This window comes from Ranitomeya variabilis, chromosome 4 (assembly GCF_051348905.1).
Source record: "Ranitomeya variabilis isolate aRanVar5 chromosome 4, aRanVar5.hap1, whole genome shotgun sequence".
Taxonomy (NCBI): domain Eukaryota; kingdom Metazoa; phylum Chordata; class Amphibia; order Anura; family Dendrobatidae; genus Ranitomeya; species Ranitomeya variabilis.
The window spans coordinates 599,210,045-599,234,315 of NC_135235.1; the positions used below are offsets into that span (position 1 = coordinate 599,210,045).

A 24,271-nucleotide genomic window follows, 5' to 3' on the forward strand; every position below is an offset into this window, starting at 1 on the left:
CACTGGGGCAGATTGCTGGACACACTGGGGGCAATGCTGGACACTGGGGCAGATTGCTGGACACACTGGTGGCAATGCTGGACACTGGGGCAGATTGCTGGACACACTGGGGGCAATGCTGGACACTGGGGCAGATTGCTGGACACACTGGGGGCAATGCTGGACACTGGGGCAGATTGCTGGACACACTGGGGGCAATGCTGGACACTGGGGCAGATTGCTGGACACACTGGGGGCAATGCTGGATACTGGGGCAGATTGCTGGACACACTGGGGCAATGCTGGACACTGCACCTGTGCGGCCGCCTGGCTTGTGAATCCCAGCCCCACACTCTGCATAATGCATAACACACTGCGGGGCTGGGATTACCAAGGTGGGTGGCCGCACAGGCACAGTCTGCAAGCCTGGCTGTGACGTCAGACGGCCAGAGCGCTCTGCGCCTGCACCAAACAGCGATACACAGCGCAGGCGCCGGATTTCATGGGTAAACAGCGCTGAGGGGGCGGCGCCCTGTGTTGGGTGACGGCAATGGGGGGGCGCCAAACTCGGGAACAGCCCCGGGCGGCAAAAGCTCTAGCTACGCCAGTGACAGCAGGGGCACATTTATAAGATTATCTCAGCACAGGAACATTTTATTTAGACACAGTGATTAAAATGTTGATTAAAATGAATTTTGTTTGTGGGAAAACCATGTTAAGGTCTTGTCAGGTCTTCGCACGTTTCCTCACAAACTCCCTGAGGAGACTGCAAAGCCGCCATTACAGCCTTCAAGAGTCCAAGGGACTGCTATTGTTGCTGGTGTCTAGTCCACATAATATGGACGAGTTCTATGCTATAAAAAATTGCCTAACACTCGGCCCAGTGTTAATCTATGGGGCAGCTCTCATCATCTGTTTTTTTCTCGTCCGTATTATACATGAGAGTGAAATCGCAGCATGATACGATTTGCACCATATATCGTCCGAGACTCGCCAATCAAAGTCTATGGGTGCAAGAAAAACTCGCACTCCACACGGACCCTCAGTGTGACTTGTGAGAAATACGCACACGTTTTCCTCATTTCAGCCCATTGAAGCCATTAAATTCAATGATGAAAAGCAGTGAGAAATGTAAAGCCATACGCATGTCATACGGATACTTAGATACGAGGAAATCGCATCCTCGCATTGCAAGCGGATTACATACGGATCACCATACGGAGAACATTGGTGCGATTCTCGGGAGAGAGAATCGGACCGATTTTTCATGCGTTAAGTGTGACTTCGGCCTTACGTTTTTCACCAGGATGACGCAGAGATCGATAAGCTGTGACAACACTGTGGGCCAGTTCTTGCTGGTAATGGCTGCCAGAGAGGCAAAGTATGGTGGAGACCGAACACTGGTATTGGCGGTAGTCAGGGGCACCGCTGGGTGATTGGGGTAGCCAGATGTTGGGCTATTGATATATATAGGACTAATATTTTCTTCATTTCCTCAGGAAAGATCAGGCCCTGCTCTAGGACTATGCAGGCCCTTGGGCGATAAAGTCAGTGGTCACCTCTTCGATTTTTCCTCCTCATCTTCCAAGAGACATAACTTTTTTATTTTCCAGTCTATAGAATTATACGAGGCCATTTTTTTTTGTGGTAAGAGCTGTGGTTGTTACCATTTAGCAAGGAGGCGACGCAAGAATGGTGTAACAATGGAGTCCATGGAGTGACCGCTTAAATGAGTCCGTCTGTAAATACAAGAGCATTGCTGGGGGACAGGGCAGGTTCAAAGGAAAAAAGTAAGAGAAATCTAAAGGGTTATTTCCATCTTATGAAGTGATAGCATATCGCTAGGATACGCCATTACTTTAAAAATTGGGGAATTTGCTGACCACTGGGCCCCCTATGATCCTAAAACTGAAGGGCCCTTGCCTTTGAATAAGCTATGTGCCTAGATTTTTCCTGCATAGTGGCGCTACAGTCTGTGCAGGGATCTGAAATGGGGAGATGCTTCAATTTCTTACATAGCGGAAGACCGGGAGCGCTGCTCTGGAGTGAGAAATAGTAAGGCTATGTTCCAACAATGAGCTTTTCACGCTGTATATTTTTGAGAAAATGCAAGTAACTTAATAGGTGCAGCAAATCTGCAACATCAGAAACTCACCAAAAAGCTCATCGTGGGAGCGAAGCCTTAGGCTGCGTGTCCACGTTCAGGATGGCCGGCGGTATCGCCGGAGCGGCGAAGCCGCTCGGCGCTAAGCCCCGCCCCCTTCTGGGACGCGATGATGCCGGATGTGTTAACTGTACACATCCGGGATCATCGCACCCCTCCCATAGGGCCCTGTGTTATGCCTTTCGGGGACGCTGCGTCCCCGCAAGGTGAACGGACATGCTGCGATCTGAAAAGACGCGCAGCATGTCCGGAGGCCCAGGGCGCCGCGTGCGGGTTTCCACGCACAGTGGACACGGGATTTAAAAAAATCCCCTCCACTATGCTGGAACATCTGGACGCTGCGTGTTTGACGCTGCAGCTCTGCGCAGCGTCAAACAAGCAGCGTTTATTGACCGTGGACACACACCCTTAGGGTATGTGTCCACGTTCAGGAAACGCTGCGTTTTTGACGCAGCGCTGAGCCGCAGCGTCAAAAACGCAGCGTCCAGATGTTACAGCATAGTGGAGGGGATTTAATGAAATCCCGTCTCCACTGTGCAGGAAAAAACGCATGCGTTTTTCCCGCGAAAACGCACATGCGGTGCATTTGTTAAGAACGCAGCATGTTGCTACAATGAGCAAAACACGCAGGAACACCGCAGGTGACCTGCCAGTGACCTCAGGTGCATTTTTGGTCAGGATTTTACTTGCATAAAATCCTGACCAAAGCCTGAAGCAAACCTGAACGTGGACACATACCCTTAAGGGTCCCACTGCTGATTCAGATCTGAGGCCTCTTCATTTTTTGGAACCCCTATTCTCTATGTATATAAGTATTTTTTTCTGCTTATATCTGAATCTTAAAAAAAAACACTTTATTTACAAAAGATTGGAAACCCCCTTTATAATTGGCATCCTGCAGCCTAGGGGAATCTCTGCATTAATAGATATATTCGTTACCCCTGTCTTATTCTCTTTTTTTCGCCTACAGATCACTTAATTGTCATGTACCTCTGCAGGCGAGCACCTCCGCCGCCCCCCGTTGGCCTTTTAGGTGAGTTCCATTATGGTCTGTGCAGATTTACAACTGGTGAATGACCGGCATCCTGAACAGCCCCTGGTAAGTAGTTGCACTTGCATTATGAATGTGACCCCGGCAATGAAAGAGTTTACTAGTGCAGAATAAAATTCTTTATAAGGATCCGGTTAGGAGAAGGAGGGAGCTTGTGTATTCTTTTTACTGTTTTTTTTCCCCCTTAGATCGTCTGTTTGTGATTAAGCATTGTGCAAAACCCAAGTAAATAAAGAAAAAAATCATCGTCTGTCGTCTACTCGCCAGCGAACACCATAGGCGAAAGCCAGCTTCATATGGTGCGTGATTGATAGCAGAGGGCTCCTGACATGGTTACAAGTTCTGCATGTCCTTCCAATTAGCTGCACTTTCCCAGTCGCCATGCCAGGTTTAGGGGGGTAGTGGCGGGGAGGGATCCACAGTGGGGGTGCCTATTACTCCCATCAGTGTGACAGAGGTACAGAGTGAGCACCCTCCTCCCTCCTCCTCCTCCATCCTTCTCTCCCCCTCCTAGATTTTCCCTGCACTATGTACATTTTCATAGAAGTGCTGCTTGCTCTTGACATGTGCTGAGCTGGCTTTCATGATAAGGCTGTTATCTGCGCATTGCATGTATGACAACGCCAAATAAGCAGCGCTGCTCCGGAGGCCAAATACTGCCCGAATCGGATACACGTACAAGCTGAAGCCCAGGAGATCGATCGGTCGGTAAGTGCCACACGCTGTCCTTCTACCCCCGAGAGCTGTATGGGACAAGACGTAAGAGACTTAGTTATGGGGGTCCTGAATTAGTATGATCAGCGAGTAACACTGGGCGCTCATGACCCAATTAATCACAGATGCACTGGTGCTGGAGGAAGACGCGGAACTGAAAAGCGTAACCGAGACGTTTTAAGACTTGGAAGGCAGCGAGTGCTCCTGTCATTGATTGAAAAGTTCTGAAACTTTTATTGCACTTTTGTTATGGTTGCTTTCTATTTCCAGTATTTCTGCTTATTGTCAGCAAATAGAACATGGTTTACAACTCAAAATTAATTAAAGAGGTTCCGCAGTGTCTCTCATTTCCTCACTGAGCGTTGAGAGACATCCGACGTAGACTGTAGGATGGACTTTTTAGAATAGGACACATGCATGATTTGTGCCGGGGGTCTGACAGTTGCTTTGGCAAGTGAGGTCGCACCAACCCTACAAGGCTGGCCGGGGCTATATATGTCGCGCTACATTGAGATTGTGATGTCGCGTTGCATCTATTGATTCTTTTAGTGTCGCACTGCGACCTATTGTGACTGTGACACAGAATCGTAAATGATTCAGGTGTGGAAGATTTTCTGTCCCTGGTCATAAGTCACTTACTACATGTCACATACGACTGCGATTTGCATGCAATTTGTCCATTTGTTTAAACAAAATTGCAGCTCTAAAATAGTTGCTAAAAAGGTTAGGTCCCACGTAGCGGTAATGCTTCCAAATGGATTACTTATTGTTAATGGCCATGCAGTTGAGAAAGTTGCTGAGACTTTTACGTCGTATTCACACAGTGTGTTTCTTTTTGAAATATTCCAAAAACATGGTAAAAATTAAGTGATTTTTTACCACATTTTTGGAAAATCGTGGCAAAAAAACCCGTATTATGTGAACCCAGCCACGGGGTACGGTCAGACAGTGCATTGAAACAGAATTGTGCGCCAATCGGCCATCACTATGGTCTGAATCTCAAATGCAAGTGGGCAGAAACATAGTCTAGGAGCTAGCATGAAGCAACTGCTACGCGGGACCCGACCTTTACAGGGTGACGAGCCATACACCTGTGTGAGTAGTCTCTCTCGGAATGTAATCAATCCTTCACTGGAGGACAGTAGAAAGATTTGGTCTATTGACAGTGGAGTAATATTTCTTAGTGGTCTTTTCATATGTTCCAACTTTTGTGCTTCCTAAGCTCCAGGGTCCAGGTGCAGGTGCAATTGCAACCTCTGCACCTATTATAGTTACGCCCCTGTCTATTGAGCATTGTCCAGACTTCATACAATTGTAGCAAAGCGTGAGCTGTGAGAAGTCTTCTTCTGTGGCTGCCCTTCGCTTTTCACCAGCAGAGATGACAAAAATGTGAAGCAATTGAAGTTTAAACTGTGTGAAAAAGCAGGAAAACCCCTGGAATCTTTTATTTTGCTGCTGAAGTTGATGCCAAATACACAAAAGTTAGGAAAAATTAAGTTGTGCAAGAGGAAACTTGTGTCCTGAGAGCTTTCCTCTGACGCTGGTCACATCGTGTGTTTAAGGCCCCGTCTCACTTAGCGACGCTAAAGCGATCCCGACAACGATACGACCTGTCAGGGATCGTTGCTGCGTTGCTATGGGTCGCTGGTGAGATGTCAAACAGTGAGATCTTCCCAACGATCGCTGCTGCGATCTCACTGTTTGACATCTCACCAGCGACCTGTAGCGACCTGTACAACGATGTCACATGGGAGCTATTATGACGATTCAGTGTCTGAGTCGTCAACGAGGTCGTTGGTAAGGTGTCAAACACAGCGATGTGTGCTACTCAGCGGGACCTCAACGATCAAAAAACGGTCCAGGCCATTCCGACACGACCACCGATCTCACAGCAGGGGCCTGGTCGCTGCTACGTGTCACACATAGCGAGATCGCTACTGAGGTCGCTGTTGTGTCACAAAACTTGTGACTCAGCAGCGATCTCGCTAGCGATCTCGCTTAGTGAGACGGGGGCTTTAGGACAGTCTTGAAGATTGAGGGTACGAGAATGCAGCGGTTGCCCCCCTAATAATGAGGGTGGTGTTGGGGCTGCGGCGGTGGTAACTGTGAGCACGCCGGGGCAGCACGGACAGTGGGAGTATCTGTTATTATGTGCTAGTATGGAGGAGGAGCTGGGGATGACGTAGGTGTCACAGGTGCTCGGATTTACGCTGGATCTCATGCGAGGGCGCCGAGCACACATCTGTGGCCACAATCACATGTGTTTTACCGATCAAGCATTTCACCTATATTGGCTAAAAACCACCAGATCCTCAGCTTAACCACATAGTGGTGATATACCCTTCAAGGAGATGTCGGGTACTTTAAGGGCTCACTTGCACTACAGTATATTTTCTTATGCAAGAGAATAAGGATGATTATGCTAATGACACTCGGATCCAACTTTGTCAGAGTGTGATCCGATTGTCTCACATGAGAGAGAGAGAGAGAATTTTTCAGCTCAAAAGTTCAGGCCCCCATTCTTTTCAATGGGGTTCGTGTTCTGGTTTACGTTCAGGTACAGTTATGGTACCCAAACTTTGGAATAAAGTTCGGGTTGGGTACCAGCACCCGAACTTCCACTGGTGTGCTCATCCCTACTTAGGATAGGTCATCTTTATTATAATTTGGGGGTTGCTATCAACTCGCGAATGGCTGGATGTGCTTTAGTTGCGGAGCAGAAAAGCACAGCGCCGTCAACTGCATAGTGGCTATAGTGGGGTACTGCAGATCAACCGCTATTCGTATAGGGGCGAATTTGCAGTATTTAGCCACTTTTGCCATGCAGGTGACAGAGCTGTGCTGTGCAGCTCCGTACTGATAACATCCTACCTGCATCAGGAAGATCTGATAGGTAGAGGCAGGGGTATAACTACAACAGGTGCAGGGGTTGCACCAAGATGGCCGCAGGTCCTTCCGGGTCCTGCAGGGAGGTTGCTTGTCAGCGCCTGCTGAGAACAGGCACTGGCATGCCTCCTTCCCTGCCTGTCAGATTGCTGATCTGAAACTGTGCTGTACAAAGTGTCAGATCAGTGATCTGACATTATATAGTGATGTCCCATACTGGGACAATGCAATAAAGTAAAAAAAAAAAATTATAATGGGTAAAAATATATATTTTTTTAAAATCCCCAAATAAAGAAAAAAAAAATATAAATATTTTTCAAATAAATACATGTATGTAACTAAAAATACAAACAATAAAATTACACATGTTTAGTATCGCCGCGTCTGTAACAACCCACTCTATAAAAGTGTCCCACTAGTTAACCCCTTCAGTGAACACTGTTTTTTTTTTTTTTAAAAAATCGAGGCAAAAAACAATGCTTTATCATCATACCGCCAAACAAAAAGTGCAATAAAACTAAATCATAAAGACTGATGTAAATAAAACGGGTACTGCTGAAAACATCATCTTGTACCGCAAAAAAATAAGGCGCCATACAGCTCCATCAGCAGAAAAATAAAAAAAGTTATAGCTCTTAGAATAGAGTGGTGCAAAAATAATTATTTTTTCTATAAAATAGTTTTTATTGTGTAAAAGCGTCAAAACATAAAAACAGGATATAAATGAGGTATCGCTGTAATCATCCTGACCTGAAGAATAAAGCTGCCTTATTAATTTTACTACACGTGGAACGGTATAAAAGAAAAAAGCAATTCCTGAATTGCTGGTTGCGTAGAGCGCCGGATAACTGTGATCCCTAACGTTATGTAAAATGTTCCCAATAAAAGCTTCAACTCATTCCACAAAAAAAGCAAGTCCCCACTCAGGTACATCATTTGTTAACTGAAATATAGGGGGCTTCCACGTTACTGGTAGTACAAAGGCTCTGGAAAAGCGAAATGGCTCCTCACCCGACAAAAGAAATTCAGCAAATTCTCCCCTCCCAAATCCAAATGCTCCCATCCTTTCTGAGCCCCAGTGTGCCTAAAACACATATAGGACCCACTTGTTTCGCATTTCGATAGTGATGAGAGCCCGCCTAATTTACAGGTGCGTGTCTCCAGAAGCATAAGCTGGGCATAATGTACTGGTCACTACAGCGAACTGGTCACTACAACGGCAGTTTGCAATTTTCACTCAGCAACATCCACTGCTGCCTGTTTCTGGAAGACACCCATGGAGTCAAAATCATTACTACATCTGTAGATAAATTGCCAAAGGGTTATAATTTTCAAAATGGGGTCCCTTATGGAGATTACATCTGCACTGTAATATGGCGCTAATTCCCTTCTGAGCTTTGCACTGTGCCTCAAAGTAGTTTTCGACCACATATGGGGTATCGGTGAACTCAGGAGAAATTGCAAACCAAACTCTGTGGTCCATGTTCTCCTTTTGCCCTTGTGAAAATACAAAATTTGTAGCTAAAAAAGATTTTTATGGGAAGAATGTGATTTTTTTTTATTCTTACCGCTTAATGTTATAAGCTTCTGTGAAGTACCTGGGAGTTCAAGGTGCTCAATACACATCTAGATAAGTTCTCTAAGGGGTCTAGTTTGCAAAATGGTGTCATTTGTGGGGGGTTTCCACTGTTTAGGCATATCAAGGGCTCTTCAAACGCGACATGACGTCCGTTAATTATTCTATCAAATTTTGCATTCAAAAAGTCAAATGGCGCTCTTTCCTTTCCAAGCCCTGCCGTGCGCCTAAACAGTAGTTTTCCCCCACATATGGGGTATCAGCGTACTCAGGAGAAATTCTACAACAGTGTACAGAGAAATTTCTCTTCTCTTCTTTCAGTTAACCTTATGAAAATGCAAAATATTGGGCATAAATAAGATTTATTTGGGAAAAAGGTGATTTTTTTTATTTTCACGACTCTACGCTATAAACTTCTGTAAAGCACCTGTTGGTTCGAGATGCTCAATACATATCTAGATAAGTTCCCAAAGGGGTCTAGTGTCCAAAATGGTGTCACTTGTGGGATTTTCATTTCTTAGGCACATCAGGGGCTCTCCAAACATGATATGACGTCCGCTAATTATTCTAGCATATTTCACATTAAAAAAATCAAATGGCACTCCTTCCCTTCCGAGCCCTGCCGTGCGCACAAATAGAAGATTTCCCCCACATATGGGGTATTGGCATGCTCAGGAGAAATTGCACAACAAAATGTATTTTCCATTTTCTCCTGTTACCCTTGCGAAAGTAAAAAAAAATGAGATCTAAAGGAAAATTTTTGTGAAAGAAAAGAAAATGTTTATTTTTTCTTTCCACATTCCAAAAATTCCTGAGAATTTTTTCCTGAGAAAACTTCTTGAACGTGGTTTTGAGCACTTTGAGGGGAACTTTTTTTTAGAATGGTGTAATTTTTGGGCATTTTCTGTCATATAGGCCCCTCAAAGTCACTTCAAGTTTGAGGTGGTCCCAAAAAAAATGGCTTTGCAAATTTTGTTCTAAAAATGAGAAATTGCTAATCAACTTTTAACCCTTATAACTTCCTAACAAAAAAAATTGTTTCCAAAATTGTGCTGATGTAAATCAGACATGAGGGAAATGTTATTTATTAAGTACCGGTATTTTGTGCGATATGACTCTCTGATTTAAGGGCATACACAAAAGTTTTTGAAAATTGCGAAATTTTCATCATTTTTGCCAAATTTCCATTTTTTCACAAATAAACCCTAGTCATATCGAAGAAATTTTACCGCTATCGTAAAGTACAATATGTTGCGAGAAAACAATGTCAGAATCACCAGGATCTGTTGAAGCATTCCAGAGTTATTACCTCATAAAGTGACAGTGGTCAGAATTGTAAAAATTGGCCTGGTCATTAAAGTGAAAACAGGCTTCATCTCAAAAGGGTAAGGCTGCCGTCACACTAGCAGTATTTTAATGGTCAGTTTTTTATCTCAGTATTTGTAAGCCAAAACCAGGAGTGGAACAATCAGAGGAAAAGTATAATAGAAACACGCCACCATTTCTGTATTTATCACCCACTCCTGGTTTTGGCTTACAAATACTGAGGTAAAATACTGACCAAATACTGCTAGTGTAACAGCAGCCTTAAAGTACCAGACAACCTCTTTAATGTTGTGAACTTGGTAAGTGTATTAGTTGGTCCAGTTCCCTTCACCAAAAAAGAAAACAACTCCATGAATGTTGTAATTTCTCAAACCTAATCTGATATTTACAGTCCAAGTATGGATAATAATATCTGGACCGGCCATTGGTCTCCTGAATTGAACTCAATATGCCTTCGCTCGACGTCCATCCATGGACATGTGAAACCGGCCTGAGAGCTCATTCAGACCTAAGTGGTGTTTCATCAGATTTTCTCCTATGCAAAATAAAACTGATGGAGGTTTCTCAAGCTTCTCCTATCAGTTAATGAAAAATGGACAGCACACGTATGGCATCAGAGCGTTGTCTGATTTTTCTCTTCACTGACCGATAGATTTTCGTTGTCAAATTTGCTCTGTGACTTGGATCAAAATTGGACATGTCGCCATGATTTGGTGTGGACCACTCAGTCTGCAAAAATACATGGACATGTGAACAGCCTCAAAGACTAAAATAGGTATGATTTCGATCTGTGAAAAACTGATGTCTGAATGAGCCATAAGGGTGGTTGGAATCCTGAGGTCTGAGAAAGTGACGATTTCCCGGACCCCCAACACAGTCCTCCAGTCTCTGCTTCTTACGTACTACAGCATTGTCCCCTTTCTATAGAACTTCCTACTCTTGGACATTGCATCCCCATGGAAATATGCTAATGCAAGGAGATTTACCAAGTCTAGAGTGTGGACTAGGTTGTAAGCTGAGTTTCTTACTGCCATTTGCATAATAAAATGATACCAATTCTTAAATGGAATCTGTCAGCAGGATTTTGCTATGTAATGTGAAAGCAGTATGATGTAGGGGCAGATCCCCTGATTCAAAGTATGTGTCACCTGCTCAGCAGATTGCTGTAGTTTCAATACAATCAGTGTTTTATGACCAGGAGATTATCACTACAGGAATAGGTGTCATGTGCCAGGCAGTCCAGTGGGCGGGGTTATATACAGCTCAGCATTTGTGCACTGCTCCATCTACAGCAAAGAAAACAGGGATTTAATCAAAACTGCATCAAGCAGTCCAGTAAGTGATTCTTTGCTGGAATCAGGCTGTCAGCCCCTACATCATGCTGCTCTCAGATTCCATAACAAAAACCTGCTGACGATTCCCTTTAAACTGTAATCTGCCCTGCTTATGCAAATGGGAAATACATGGCGGGTATCAATAATCTAGTTGCTGGATGCAAACTATGTCGTGACCACTGGATACTTTCCCATTATTTTTGCACAATTGGAAAACTTCCGTACCCCTCTAATGCACAATGATAAACGTTACAGGATGATTACTATTCATTTCCGCAGCAGCACATCTGATGGTGGTGAAAGCTGCACAATCTTTGGCGCAGTGGTGGTAACAGCCTCTCTTGGTCACATATTCTTCTAAGAATAGATTGTTATGTGAGAGACTGTCAGGGACACCTCATTTATTATCCTCTGAATTGTTTGCTTGAGGAATCTCACTGAAATGGTGACGTTTAAGCAATTTAGGAAACAGAGTGAGCCTCTGTCGCTAGAATTGGTCCTGTGAGTGAAAAAGACAGTTTATACCTATTAACAAAACAATCTATATATTTTTAAGTTCTGTTTACGCCAACTAATAATTAGTGCCGTTCTGGAGTCCATATTTCTGATTGGAAAAATAGTGTTGTTCTTCTATTCCCGACAGAACTTCTAAGGCAAATGTGAACAGAGTCCTAATATTTATATCAGAGAGACAGGCGTCATTTAGGAATGATATGACTTGTATGTTATCGCATTACATGGCGTGTGCAGTCTGATCATGATACATATATTTCCATATTATTGTGTATAAGGAGCAGTATTAAGGTGCTTATATTTTTCTACATTCTTCTATATTCTTCTGAGGGAGTATTTTAATAGTTATATTCTTGCACCTAGGAGCAGTATTATAGTAGTTATATTCTTGTACATAGGAGCATGTTATAGTAGATATATTCTTGTACATAGGGGCAGTATTATAGTAGTTATATTCTTGTACATAGGGACAGTATTATAGTAGTTATATTCTTGTACATAGGGACAGTATTATAGTAGTTATATTCTTGCACCTAGGAGCAGTATTATAGTAGTTATATTCTTGTACATAGGGGCATGTTATAGTAGTTATATTCCTGTACATAGGGGCAATATTATAGTAGTTATATTCTTGTACATAGGGGCAGTATTTGTCATGTCGGACGCTGTTCAGACCAGGTCGTTCGACAGACAGCGGTAATTCCACTTTTGACCACCATTTGCTCATGGCGTCGGCTAGATTTTATCTAGCTGTTCCGGGGTTAATTTACCTGATCCTCGGATTGGAAGCTGGGCCATGCCCATTGCCTTTAAATAGTTCTCCTGATCATTGGGCGTCGCCGATTATAGCTTCTGTCTTGTGCGTTGTTATCTCGGTCTGGAGTGGAGAGCTGGTTGTTGGAGATTCGTTGCTGGTGGTGTATTTTCCTTAGTCTTATTTACTCCTTCCTATATTTGTATTTATTTTGCCCTGCACATTTATAGTGTATTCCTGAGTGACTGCGGCTTGGTGTATATTTTCCTTTATCCTTGTCTGTGCTAACTGTGGGTATTGGTGTATTATCTCTTCACTGGGTGGTGGGCGGAGGTTTCAGCCTAGGGTTGAAACAGGAGACAGGGTGAGGTTCGAGGCCTGGACATGCACACCATCAGTGTAAACTCCAGGTAGAGGGTCAGTCAGGATTTCCCTAGTCTGAGGGAAATTGCAGGGGCCCGGGTTATTAGCTCTCGCTCACCTAGTCTCCCCGTGACATTATTATAGTAGTTATATTCTTGTACATAGGGGCAATATTATAGTAGTTATATTCTTGTGCATAGGGGCAGTATTATGGTAGTTACAGTGCCTTGCAAAAGTATTCGGCTCCCTGGAACTTTTCAACCTTTTCCCACATATCATGGTTCAAACATAAAGATACCAAATGTAATTTTTGGTGAAGAATCAACAACAAGTGGAACACAATTGTGAAGTTGAATGAAATTTATTGGTTATTTTAAATTTTTGTTGAAAATCAAAAACTGAAACGTGGGGAGTGCAATATTATTCGGCCCCTTTACTTTCAGTGCAGCAAACTCACTCCAGAAGTTCATTGTGGATCTCTGAATGATCCAATGTTGTCCTAAATGCCTAATGATGATAAATATAATCCACCTGTGTGTAATCAAGTCTCCGTATAAATGCACCTGCTCTGTGATAGTCTCAGAGTTCTGTTTGAAGCACAGAGAGCATCATGAAGACCAAGGAACACAACAGGCAGGTCCGTGACACTGTTGTAGAGAAGTTTAAAGCCGGATTTGGATACAAAATGATTTCCAAAACTTTAAACATCCCAAGGAGCACTGTGCAAGCGATCATATTGAAATGGAAGGAGTATCATACCACTTCAAATCTACCAAGACCCGGCCGTCCCTCTAAATTTTCATCTCAAACAAAGAGAAGACTGATCAGAGATGAAGCCAAGAGGCCCATGATCACTCTGGATGAACTGCAGAGATCTACAGCTGAGGTGGGACAGTCTGTCCATAGGACAACAATTAGTCGTACACTGCACAAATCTGGCCTTTATGGAAGAGTGGCAAGAAGAAAGCCATTTCTCAAAGATATCCATATAAAATGTCCTTTAAAGTTTGCAACAAGCCACCTGGGAGACACACCAAACATGTGGAAGAAGGTGCTCTGGTCAGATGAAACCAAAATCAAACTTTTTGGCAACAATGCCAAACGATATGTTTGGCATAAAGGCAACACACGCCACCCCCACTGTCAAACATGGTGGTGTCAGCCATGGTTTGGGCCTGCTTTTCTTCAGCAGGGACAGGGAAGGTGGTTAAAATTGATGGGAAGATGGATGGAGCCAAATACAGGACCATTCTTTAAGAAAACCTGTTGGAGTCTGCAAAAGACCTGAGACTGGGATGGAGATTTGTCTTCAAACAAAACAATGATCCCAAACATAAATCAAAATCTACAATGGAATGGTTCGCAAATAAACGTATCCAGGTGTTAGAATGGCCAAGTCAAAGTCCAGACCTCAATCCAACCAAGAATCTGTGGAAATTGCTGAAAACTGCTATTCACAAACGATCTCCATCAAACCTCACTGAGCTCGAGCTGTTTACTAAGGACGAATGGGCAAGAATTTCAGTCTCTCGATGTACAAAACTGATAGAGACATACCCCAAGCGACTTGCAGCTGTAATCACAGCAAAAGGTGGCGCAACAAAGTATTTAGTTAAAGGGGCCGAATAATGCACACACCACTTCTCAGTTTTTGAATTTCCACAAAAATTTAAAATAACTAATAAATTTCGTTCAGCTTCACAATTGTGTTCCACTTGTTGATTCTTCACCAAAAATTTACATTTGGTATCTTCATGTTTGAAGCATGATATGTGGGAAAAGGTTGAAAAGTTCCAGGGAGCCGAATACTTTTGCAAGGCACTGTATATTCTTGTACATGGGGCAGTATTATGTTAGTTATATTCTTAAGCATAGGGAGCAGTATTATATTAGCTATATTTTTGTAAAAGGGAGAAGTATTATAGTAGTTATATTCTTGTACATAGGGAGCAGTGTTATAGTAGTTATATTCTTGTACATAGGGGGCAGTATTATAGCAGTTATATTCTTGTACATAGGAGCAGTATTATAGTAGTTATATTCTTGTACATAGGAGGCAGTATTATAGTAGATATATTCTTGTACATAGGGGCAGTATTATGATAGTTATACTCTTCTGCATATGGAGCAGTATTATAGTAGCTGTATTTTTGTAAATGGGAGCAGTATTATAGTAGTTATATTCTTGTACATAAGAGCAGTATTATAGTAGTTATATTCTTGTATATAGGGGCAGTATTATAGTAGTTATATTTTTGTACATAGGGGCAGTATTATAGTAGTTATATTCTTGTACTTAGGAGCAGCATTATAGTAGTTATATTCTTGCACATAGGAGGCAGTATTATAGTAGTTATATTCTTGCACATAGGAGGCAGTATTATAGTAGTTATATTCTTGTATATAGGGGCAGTATTATAGTAGTTATATTCTTGTACATGGGGGCAGTATTATAGTAGTTATATTCTTGTACATAGGAGCAGCATTATAGTAGTTATATTCTTGCACATAGGAGGCAATATTATAGTAGTTATATTCTTGTATATAGGGGCAGTATTATAGTAATTATATTATTGTACATGGGGCAGTATTATAGTAATTATATTCTTGTACATGGGGCAGTATTATAGTAGTTATATTCTTGTATATAGGGGCAGTATTATAGTAGTTATATTCTTGTACATAGGGTACAATATTATAGTAGTTATATTCTTGTACATAGGGGGCAGTATTATAGTAGTCATATTCTTGTACATAGGGGCAGTATTATAGTAGTTATATTCTTGTACATGGGGGCAGTATTATAGTAGTTATATTCTTGTATATAGGGGCAGTATTATAGTAGTTATATTCTTGTACATAGGGTACAATATTATAGTAGTTATATTCTTGTACATAGGGGGCAGTATTATAGTAGTTATATTCTTGAATATAGGGGCAGTATTATAGTAGTTATATTCTTGTACATAGGGGCAGTATTATATTAGTTATATTCTTATACATAGGGGCAGTATTATAGTAGTTATATTCTTGTACATAGGGGCAGTATTATAGTAGTTATATTCTTGAATATAGGGGCAGTATTATAGTAGTTATATTCTTGTACACTGGGGCAGTATTATAGTAGTTATATTTTTCATAGGTTGGAATAGGATATAAAGGTGCTCAGAGCTGTTGTCATATCCCTTACTCCCTATGGCATACAAAATAAAGCACAACACTGAGCAGGGAAAAGAAGATGAATAAGAAAATGCTATTTTTTCATATTTTGTAACATTCAGTACATTGATTAATGTATCATTAATGCTCATATATAATCGTGCTTGGTCTCTAATCTCCAATTACCTTAATCATCGGCACTTTTGACCGTATTAGAAACCCAATAATAGGGGCCCTCTCTAGGTTTCTCCTTCGCTTTATAGAGTACGGTAAACTGTACAACACAATGCTGTTCCCTTTATAATTGTCTGTTTTGGGTTAGCGAATCTTGTTTGTAACTTCCTCCCCCTGGATCGTTTATGGTTAATCAGAGACTGGCATTATTTATCCTATTCAAGTTAATGCAGTGCTTGCCAATGAGCTCAGTAAATGCTAGTATTGGATAAATCCGGCCTGATTTGTTTGGAAAAATTAGAGCCAGGAACAGTTTTTCCTGGCTGGCAGCTGCCCACCAAGTGTCACTTATCCGCCACGGCTCTGTGCAATGTGTGCCAGACCCCCCGGACCTTCTCTAAGCTTTCTGTGCTGTTCTCAACTTTTCTACAAAAGGCATTCACAGACAATCAGTGGTAGCAGCGGATCCTGAGGGTACAAGTGTAATGCATTCTTTTTTGCACTTACCCTGCCTACATTGAGTAGTTGTATCCATGTCACCTACAATAAGAAATGGATTGCCTTAGGCAAACAGAAGTGCTGCAGCATAGGACCGTGTAAAACCTTTCCAGAGATGCTTGTTTCGTCATGACCTGGTGCTCCCAAGCACTGAAATTAATCTTTTATTCATATGCAAATTAGCCCCGCAAGTGCACAGGTGGAATGATCTGTGCACTTGCAGTCCTCGGTTCTTCTTTACTTCTCCCTGCTGTTACTGACCCTGTTTCATGACATTGGCGACAGAGGCTCTGCTGCATATTGTCACCTCTGCTCTCCACTATCAATCAAGAAGTGGTGCTACTAATCCAAGTTCTCTGAGCCTAGTCTTATACATATGAGGTGCCATCTTCATCTCTTTCCGGCGCCGCTGTGGTCCAACATCACCATCTTTTGAGCACAACTTCTCAATGTCCGAAAGCCAGAGGTAATTGTCGAAAGATCTCAATGTTAGTCTATTAGAGCCTTGTTCTGGCCTTGTTCGGGTTCTCATAGACTCATTGACAGGTCACAAACTGCTGTGACCTGGCTCTAATAACCACCAGCATCACATGATTGTATAACCACCAGCATCACATGATTGTGATGCTGCTGTGTACATTGTGTTGGGGTATGTTCACACATGGAGTTTTTGCAATGTTTTCTTGCTGCATTTTACAGTATCAGCAAAGTGAATGAGATTTTTATAAAATCTCATGACAACACTTGTTTTTTTCCTTGTGTTTTTTGAGCTGCTGGCCGTTTTTTTAAATCTGCAGTGTCAATTCTTTCAGCATTTGTGCAACGTGTTTTACCTATTCTAATAAAGCAAAAACACATGCAAAACATGCATATTTTACCCAGCATTTTTCTTGCCAACTCAGGTTTTTGCTGTAGAAAAAACGCAGCAAAAACGCCTCGTATGAATATACCCTTAAGGATGTTTCCAGGACTTTTCTATCCATGTACCCCCACCAATTTCGTTTTTGTAGCTCCTGCCACAGCCAGATGTACACATGTACACAGTGTATAGTGCTCCGTACTCTATGTACTGGCTATTTTGGGTTCTGCAGATCAGCTCCCATTTACCTAAATGGGAATTGAGCTGACGCATGCCAGGACGGCCATCGTACAATTTAAGGAGCAGTGATGTTTCGCTGTTTCCTGTGTATATCTGGCTTCACCAGGAGCTGCAAAAAGCAGTAGGACGGGGAGCCACCATCGGATATTGATGATCTTATTCTAGCAATGACCTCTTGATAAAGACCATAGCACTAAATAAAAAAGCTTTATCTCTGAAACTGTATGGCAGATTTAAAAAAAAAAAAAAAAAAAAAACTAAAACAGAATACTCAGGGGAGCAGTGGGAATAAAATAGGTAAATTGTCCACTTATTGGTGACAGTCGTCACCTTGCCAAGTGATTTCAGAGTTAGGCCCATAGCCGCTTCTGTGCTTTCAGTAATCAGGTTTCATAATCATTTATGCGGCAAACTGCAAATTCTTTACTCAGAAGATGCTTGGTTTCGCAAAATATTGAAATGTAAACCCACATTATTTGGATATTTGGAGCCAAGTGCAATGTGTTTCCCTTTCTGACATGTAATCACACACCGGGCAGAGACCACTGTATACGTTATGCTGCACACACGAGACAAAACACACAGCAGACTGGAGTTTATTTGTGGGTGCTGGTGTTGTATACTTTTACAGATGGGGATCTTGATTTTGTTTCTGTCATATGTTATTCCCTTCACATTCTTCGTGTGCCTACATAGAGAGCAGGTCTGCCAGACTTACCAGTCAGCCTATCTGTGGACCACACCTAACATCGTGCATATCACAATGATGTTGCTCCACGGTCACAAATATACATATTCCTCAATAAAATATTATATCACCGCATCTATCTACATCTGTTTTTTCTGATCAGATAAGGTTTCCAGTCATCCGGCATAGAGTTCCTCTGTGCACTGCATTTGTATATGCTGAAAATACAAGGGTCCCACTGACCTTGGGTGCTGTTCTTCCCGATATTTCTTCCCGATTTGGCAGGAAGTAGTAAAAGGCTCCTCCAAAATGAATATCAATGGAAAACAGTACAACTGCAACTTTTGACATAAAGTGGCTGCAGAAACGCTGTCTATATACTTTATATAGATGGCTTTCAGTATCACATCTATGAAGAAGACACACAGATCTACATCTCTGGACTAGATATCACCTCCATACTAACCAGAAATCCCACAATGTCTGTCTGCTATTTCATCCTTCTTCTCCGCTAGAATTCTAAAACTTAATATAGACAAAACAATTCATCATCTTTCCCCCATCTCACTTGACCCCCCAACAGACCTATCCATTAAAGTAAATGGCTGCTCACTCTCCCCAGTCCCACAAGCTCGCTGCCTCAGGGTAATCCTTGACTCTGATCTCTCCTTCAAACCACATATCCAAGTCCTCTCCACCACCTGCCGACTTCAACTCAAACATTTCGAGGATCCGCACATTCTTCAACCAACAATCTGCAAAAACACTCGTGCATGCCGTCATCATCTCCCGCCTCGACTACTGAAACCTCCTGCTCTGTGGCCTCCTCTCTAACACTCTCTCACCCCTTCAATCTATTCTAAACTCTGCTGCCTGACTAATCCACCTGTCCTCCCGCTATTCCCCGGCCTCTCCCCTCTGTCAATCCCTTCACTGGCTCCCCATTACCCAGAGACTCCAGTTCAAAACCCTAACCGTGACATACAAAGCCATCCACAATCTGTCTCCTCCATACATCTGTGACCTCGTCTCCCGGTACTTTCCTGCACGCAACCTCCGATCCTCACAAGATCTTCTTCTCTACGCCCCTCTTATCTCCTCTTCCCACAATCGCACACAAGATTTCTCCTGCACATCCCCCCTACTCTGGAACTCTCTACCACAACATATCAGACTTTGGTGTTTTTGTCTCCTGTCCACCTGCAGCCTTCAGTTTCTCTACAACCTGCGGTCTCCAATAAATCTCCTGGCTGCCTGTGGCTTCCAGTGCCTCAGCCTCCGGTCCACCTCTGCTACCTGTCTCCTAAATGCCTCACCTGCCTGCTACGCCAACCCTATAGCCGATGTGCCCACCCGGACCTTGAGCTTGGAGGATCCACTTCCCCAATTAAGCTTAACATTGACAGTTTTTTCTCCCAACTGTCCCATACCCATGACCATTCAGCTTGGCCAAGCATTTGTGTTTTCAATTGGACCAGGGGAGAATGCTGATACCAGATACCTCTGACAGCTGCTTATCTCGCTTGAAACCAAAAGGGTCATGCCTTTGAATTCAAACTACTCGGATCCTTCTCTATTCTGATACAAGGGTATAGTTGGGAGACCCCATAAACATTAGAACAGGAGTCAGTAACTCTTCAGGGCATGTTGGACATTAGGCTGACTTCACAAGTCAAGCTTTTAGAGTTCATGTACATTTTGATTTCCTGATATCTGACCTCGACCATTCTTTTGATTGTGGTTTTGTTCTATAATTATGTTGCTAGGTCTGTCCCTCCTGATTCTGACCCAGCTTTTTTTGACCATCCTTGCCTCTGGCTCGCTTTTTTAGGCTAGCTGCTACTTCATTGACACAACCCAGGGGGGTCAGTTGTAAATCCAGGTCTCTGTGTAGTGGCCAAAAGTGAAGGCCAGAGTTTCTCTGGGACCTGCTTGACATAGTGGCTAGTGCTACGTTTGTAGCCTTTTTGAGCTGATGTCTATTAACAGACTTAACATTCGGAATTAGATGATCAGCAAAATTGGTGGGTTCATCCAATTTCTCTCTAATTATGTGCGGGAGCCTTAAGACTTGAGATTGGTTGCAAACACCCTGAGACACATACCTTGATATTTTTTTTGTGCCAAAATAGCACCTGTCTTTCCCATGGGCTCTTTATGGCTTTGCAAATCTTCCCTTTTCACGTGAGAGAGACCAAGTGGTGATACCAGGCCTATTGAAAGGAATGGCACAGTTTCAGGAAGAAAAAAAATCCATTTTTATTTCAAATTCTATCCAACTTTAACATTTAAGGGCGTCTACCTCCTTATATATTACTGCCATGTCACATGCCATCAACCCTACATTCCTTCTAAAATGATTAACGTGAAAATAGAAAATTAGATCTTTTCCCATATCACTGTAATCTTCTAGAGACTTTTTTGGCTGGATCTAAAAGTTGCCCTGTGCATGGGTGACTGGTGTGAGAGATGATGCCTGTGGAATATATATTACTCTGTAATTTATTCTCTGGCAGGGATATGTGTCTAAGTCCCCGAACACTTCTGCTGCTCCCGTCTACAGTCCCAGCATTGCTCAGTGCCCGTTAGTCTCAGTCACTTTGTTGATTGAGCTGATTTTCTCATTGTTTATTGTTGTAATGGGAGACTTGTGGACCTGAGGGTTTGTTTTCTCTGGGGACATGGAACATATTTCTTGTGGCAATTACTTGTCTAGATTAATAATGACATGATGAACTTTGTGTTTAGGAATTTGCAGACGCGCTGTTTTTTGCAAAATTGGGATGCATAAGTATGAATCCTTAAAAGGGGAACTTCTGTAGCCTGGCAAAAATTAAGATGGCGCTCCTTCCCATCCAAAAAAAGCATTAAGCAATTTATACCATACACATGTATTATGTATCTGCAGCGCCCCAGAGTCCTGGTCGTTGCAGTATTGTCGCTCTGCTACTAAGGGGAGTGATGTTACGTCTGATTGCACTAAAGGAGTTCACCTGACCAGGTATCACAGACACACACTACACTCCACACTCCGGCCACCGGGGGGGTGGTTCTATCTATTAGGCCACTCCTCGCACTCTGGTAAAACTGGGGGTTGGACAGGAAGTTAGGGAGAAAGTAGCTGGGGAGAGCTAGAGGGAGGACCTGTCAGGGGTGGGATCCTGACAGCGGCCTAGGACAGACAGAACGCATACCTCCCAACCGTCCCGATTTCAGCGTGACAGTCCCGCTTTGGCACCGGGGTCCCGCTGTCCCGCTTCGGGCATTTAAAATCCCGAATTTGCGGCCGCCGGTGAAGCCCCGCCCACTTCCGGGACGTAGAGAGAGCCCGATTAGGTTTGTGGCTGTTTTTTTTTTCTTATACATGCTGGGTCTCCTCACTACCTGAGGTGTGTGCACAGAGCTCTGGCGTCTCCTGCTCTTAGCTGCTATCCCGGCAGAGAAGGAGAGACGGGGGAGGTGCCGGGACAGTGCAGAGCTGTGAGCAGCCGGAGAAACTGAAGAGCTGCACATGGACAGATCAGCCGCCCCTGCACCACAGAGGAGATTGTGTGTGTGTGTGATGTGTGTGTGTGTGTGAGATGTGTGATGCTGCATTTGTGTGTGTGTCATGTGTGTATGAGGTATCTGGTGTGTGTGATGGCTGGGTGTGTGTGATGGCTGGGTGTGTGTGTGTGATGGCTGGGTGTGTGTGTGTGATGGCTGGGTGTGTGTGTGTGATGGCTGAGTGTGTGTGTGTGATGGCTGGGTGTGTGTGTGTGATGGCTGGGTGTGTGTGTGTGTGATGGCTGGGTGTGTGTGATGGCTGGGTGTGTGTGATGGCTGCATGTGTGTGATGGCTGCGTGTGTGTGTGTGTGATGGCTGCGTGTGTGTGTGTGTGTGATGGCTGCGTGTGTGTGTGATGGCTGCGTGTGTGTGTGATGGCTGCATGTGTGTGATGGCTGCGTGTGTGTGTGTGTGATGGCTGCGTGTGTGTGTGTGATGGCTGCGTGTGTGTGTGATGGCTGCGTGTGTGTGTGTGTGATGGCTGCGTGTGTGTGTGTGATGACTGCGTGTGTGTGTGATGGCTGTGTGTGTGTGTGATGGCTGCATGTGTGATGCATTTGTGTCAAAGCTGCATGTGTTTGTGAGCTGCGTTTGTGATGCTGCGTGTGTATGTGTGATACTGTGTGTGTGATGCTGCATGTGTGTGAGCTGCGTGCCTGTATGTCATTATACAGTATGGAGAACTGTGGCCATAATACAGTATGGAGCATCATGTGGGGTCATTATACAGTATGGAGCATCATGTGCAGTCATTATACAGTATGGAGCATCATGTGCGGTCATTATACAATATGGAGCATCATGTGCAGCCAGTATACAGTATGGAGCATCATGTGTGGTCATTATACAATATGGAGCATCATGTGCAGTCATTATACAGTATGGAGCATCATGTGCGGTCATTATACAATATGGAGCATCATGTGCGGTCATTATACAGTATGGAGCATCATGTGCGGTCATTATACAGTATGGAGCATCATGTGCGGTCATTATACAGTATGGAGCATCATGTGCGGCCATTATACAGTATGCATGCGGTCATTATACAGTATGGAGCGTCATGTGTGTTCATTATACAGTATGGAGCCTCATGTGTGGCCATTATACAGTATGGAGCACTGTGTGGCCATATTTTTTTGTTTATAACTATTGTATATGAAACAGTGTGATCAGCAGTGCTAAATGGGTGTGCTTGGGACGTGGATATGGGTGTGACTAATTATGAATGGGTGTGGTCAGAGGCGTGGCCTAAAATTTGCGCGCCGCAAACTTTGTCCCTCTTTCCCATCTTCAAAAGTTGGGAGGTATGCAGAACGTCACGGAGCCGTGCTTGAGTGTTACAGCGGCAGACTCCTAAGAAAGGACACGAAAGCAGAGTATATTGCGGAGAATTGAGAAGCGAGATCACAGCGCAGAGGAGATAGAATCAGAGGGAGTCGTGCCCTTAAGACCGTGGCAACATCCTTCTGAGGCGCGTAGCCGGTGGCCGGAGCACCGAGGAAGTAAGAGACTCTACGTATTACTTCAAACAGTGGCAGGACAGTTAACTATAGGTTGTCTGTCTCACCTAAAACACCTAACGAAGACAAAGGAGGCAATTGTGGGAGAGGGGCGTCTCTAGGGTCCCAGAATAACTCCAGGCCTACCCCGTCATACGGGTGCGTCCTAGCCATATCATCTGGGGGACGGAGAGAGAGGGAACATCAGAAACAGGCACAACAGTTGTGAGGACTATCCCGTGGTGCTTAGCAGGGAAGAACTACAACACACAGGCGCTAGAAGGTAGGCACTGAATTCCACCTGCAAAGGGAACTCTGGATGTGCCTTCGGACCGGCCGGTCTCAGACAGCCCTGTTAGCAGTGCTCTGGATTGAGGATCCTGAAGCCTTCAGTAAAGAGGAAAAGAGACTGCAACCCTGTGTCCTCGTTATTCATCGCGACCTGCACCACGCACCATCATCACATCTTTCATTGGACGCCCCTTAACAGGGTCACGGACCGGGTCTAGCCACCGTGACAACCCCAGAACTGAGGCAGAGAGGCCCGGTATCGAGTACCCCGCGGCCCTGCGTCTGGGGGCGCTCCATATCAGAATGAAGAAACCATATAAAGTACATAAGTATATACCACTAGCCAGCAATGTATATGACATATACACTAATATACAGTCGTCGCCAGAAATGTTGGCACCCTTGAAATTGTTCCAGAAAATTAAGTATTTTTCCCAGAAAATTATTTCAATTGCACATATGGTATTTTGTTACATACATGTTTATTTCCTTTGTGTATATTGGAACGACACAAAAAAAAATCAAAGAAAAAAAGGCAAATTGGACATAATTTCACACAAAACCCCAAAAATGGGCTGAAACCCCATACAGTAATAATGTCCCCCATTCTGGTTCCCATACACTAATAATGTCCCCCATTCATGCCCCATTCA

At 43.5% G+C, this 24,271-nt stretch overlaps 1 protein-coding gene across 4 annotated transcripts in view; it reads left to right on the forward strand.

Annotated features, from left to right (window-relative positions):
• The first annotated feature begins 3,390 nt into the window (after positions 1 to 3,390).
• The window catches only part of RIPOR3 (RIPOR family member 3), a 202,593-nt gene continuing 181,712 nt past the window's right edge, over positions 3,391 to 24,271 (forward strand). The window contains exon 1 of one of the 4 annotated variants that reach the window (XM_077253226.1): positions 3,391 to 3,493. In XM_077253226.1, the coding sequence (XP_077109341.1) occupies positions 3,491 to 3,493 (3 nt within the window). In that variant the 5' untranslated portion in view covers positions 3,391 to 3,490. Of the gene's footprint in view, positions 3,494 to 3,711; positions 3,903 to 24,271 lie in introns of those variants that run through there. The other 3 variants (XM_077253227.1, XM_077253228.1, XM_077253229.1) reach the window with 3 other exon arrangements.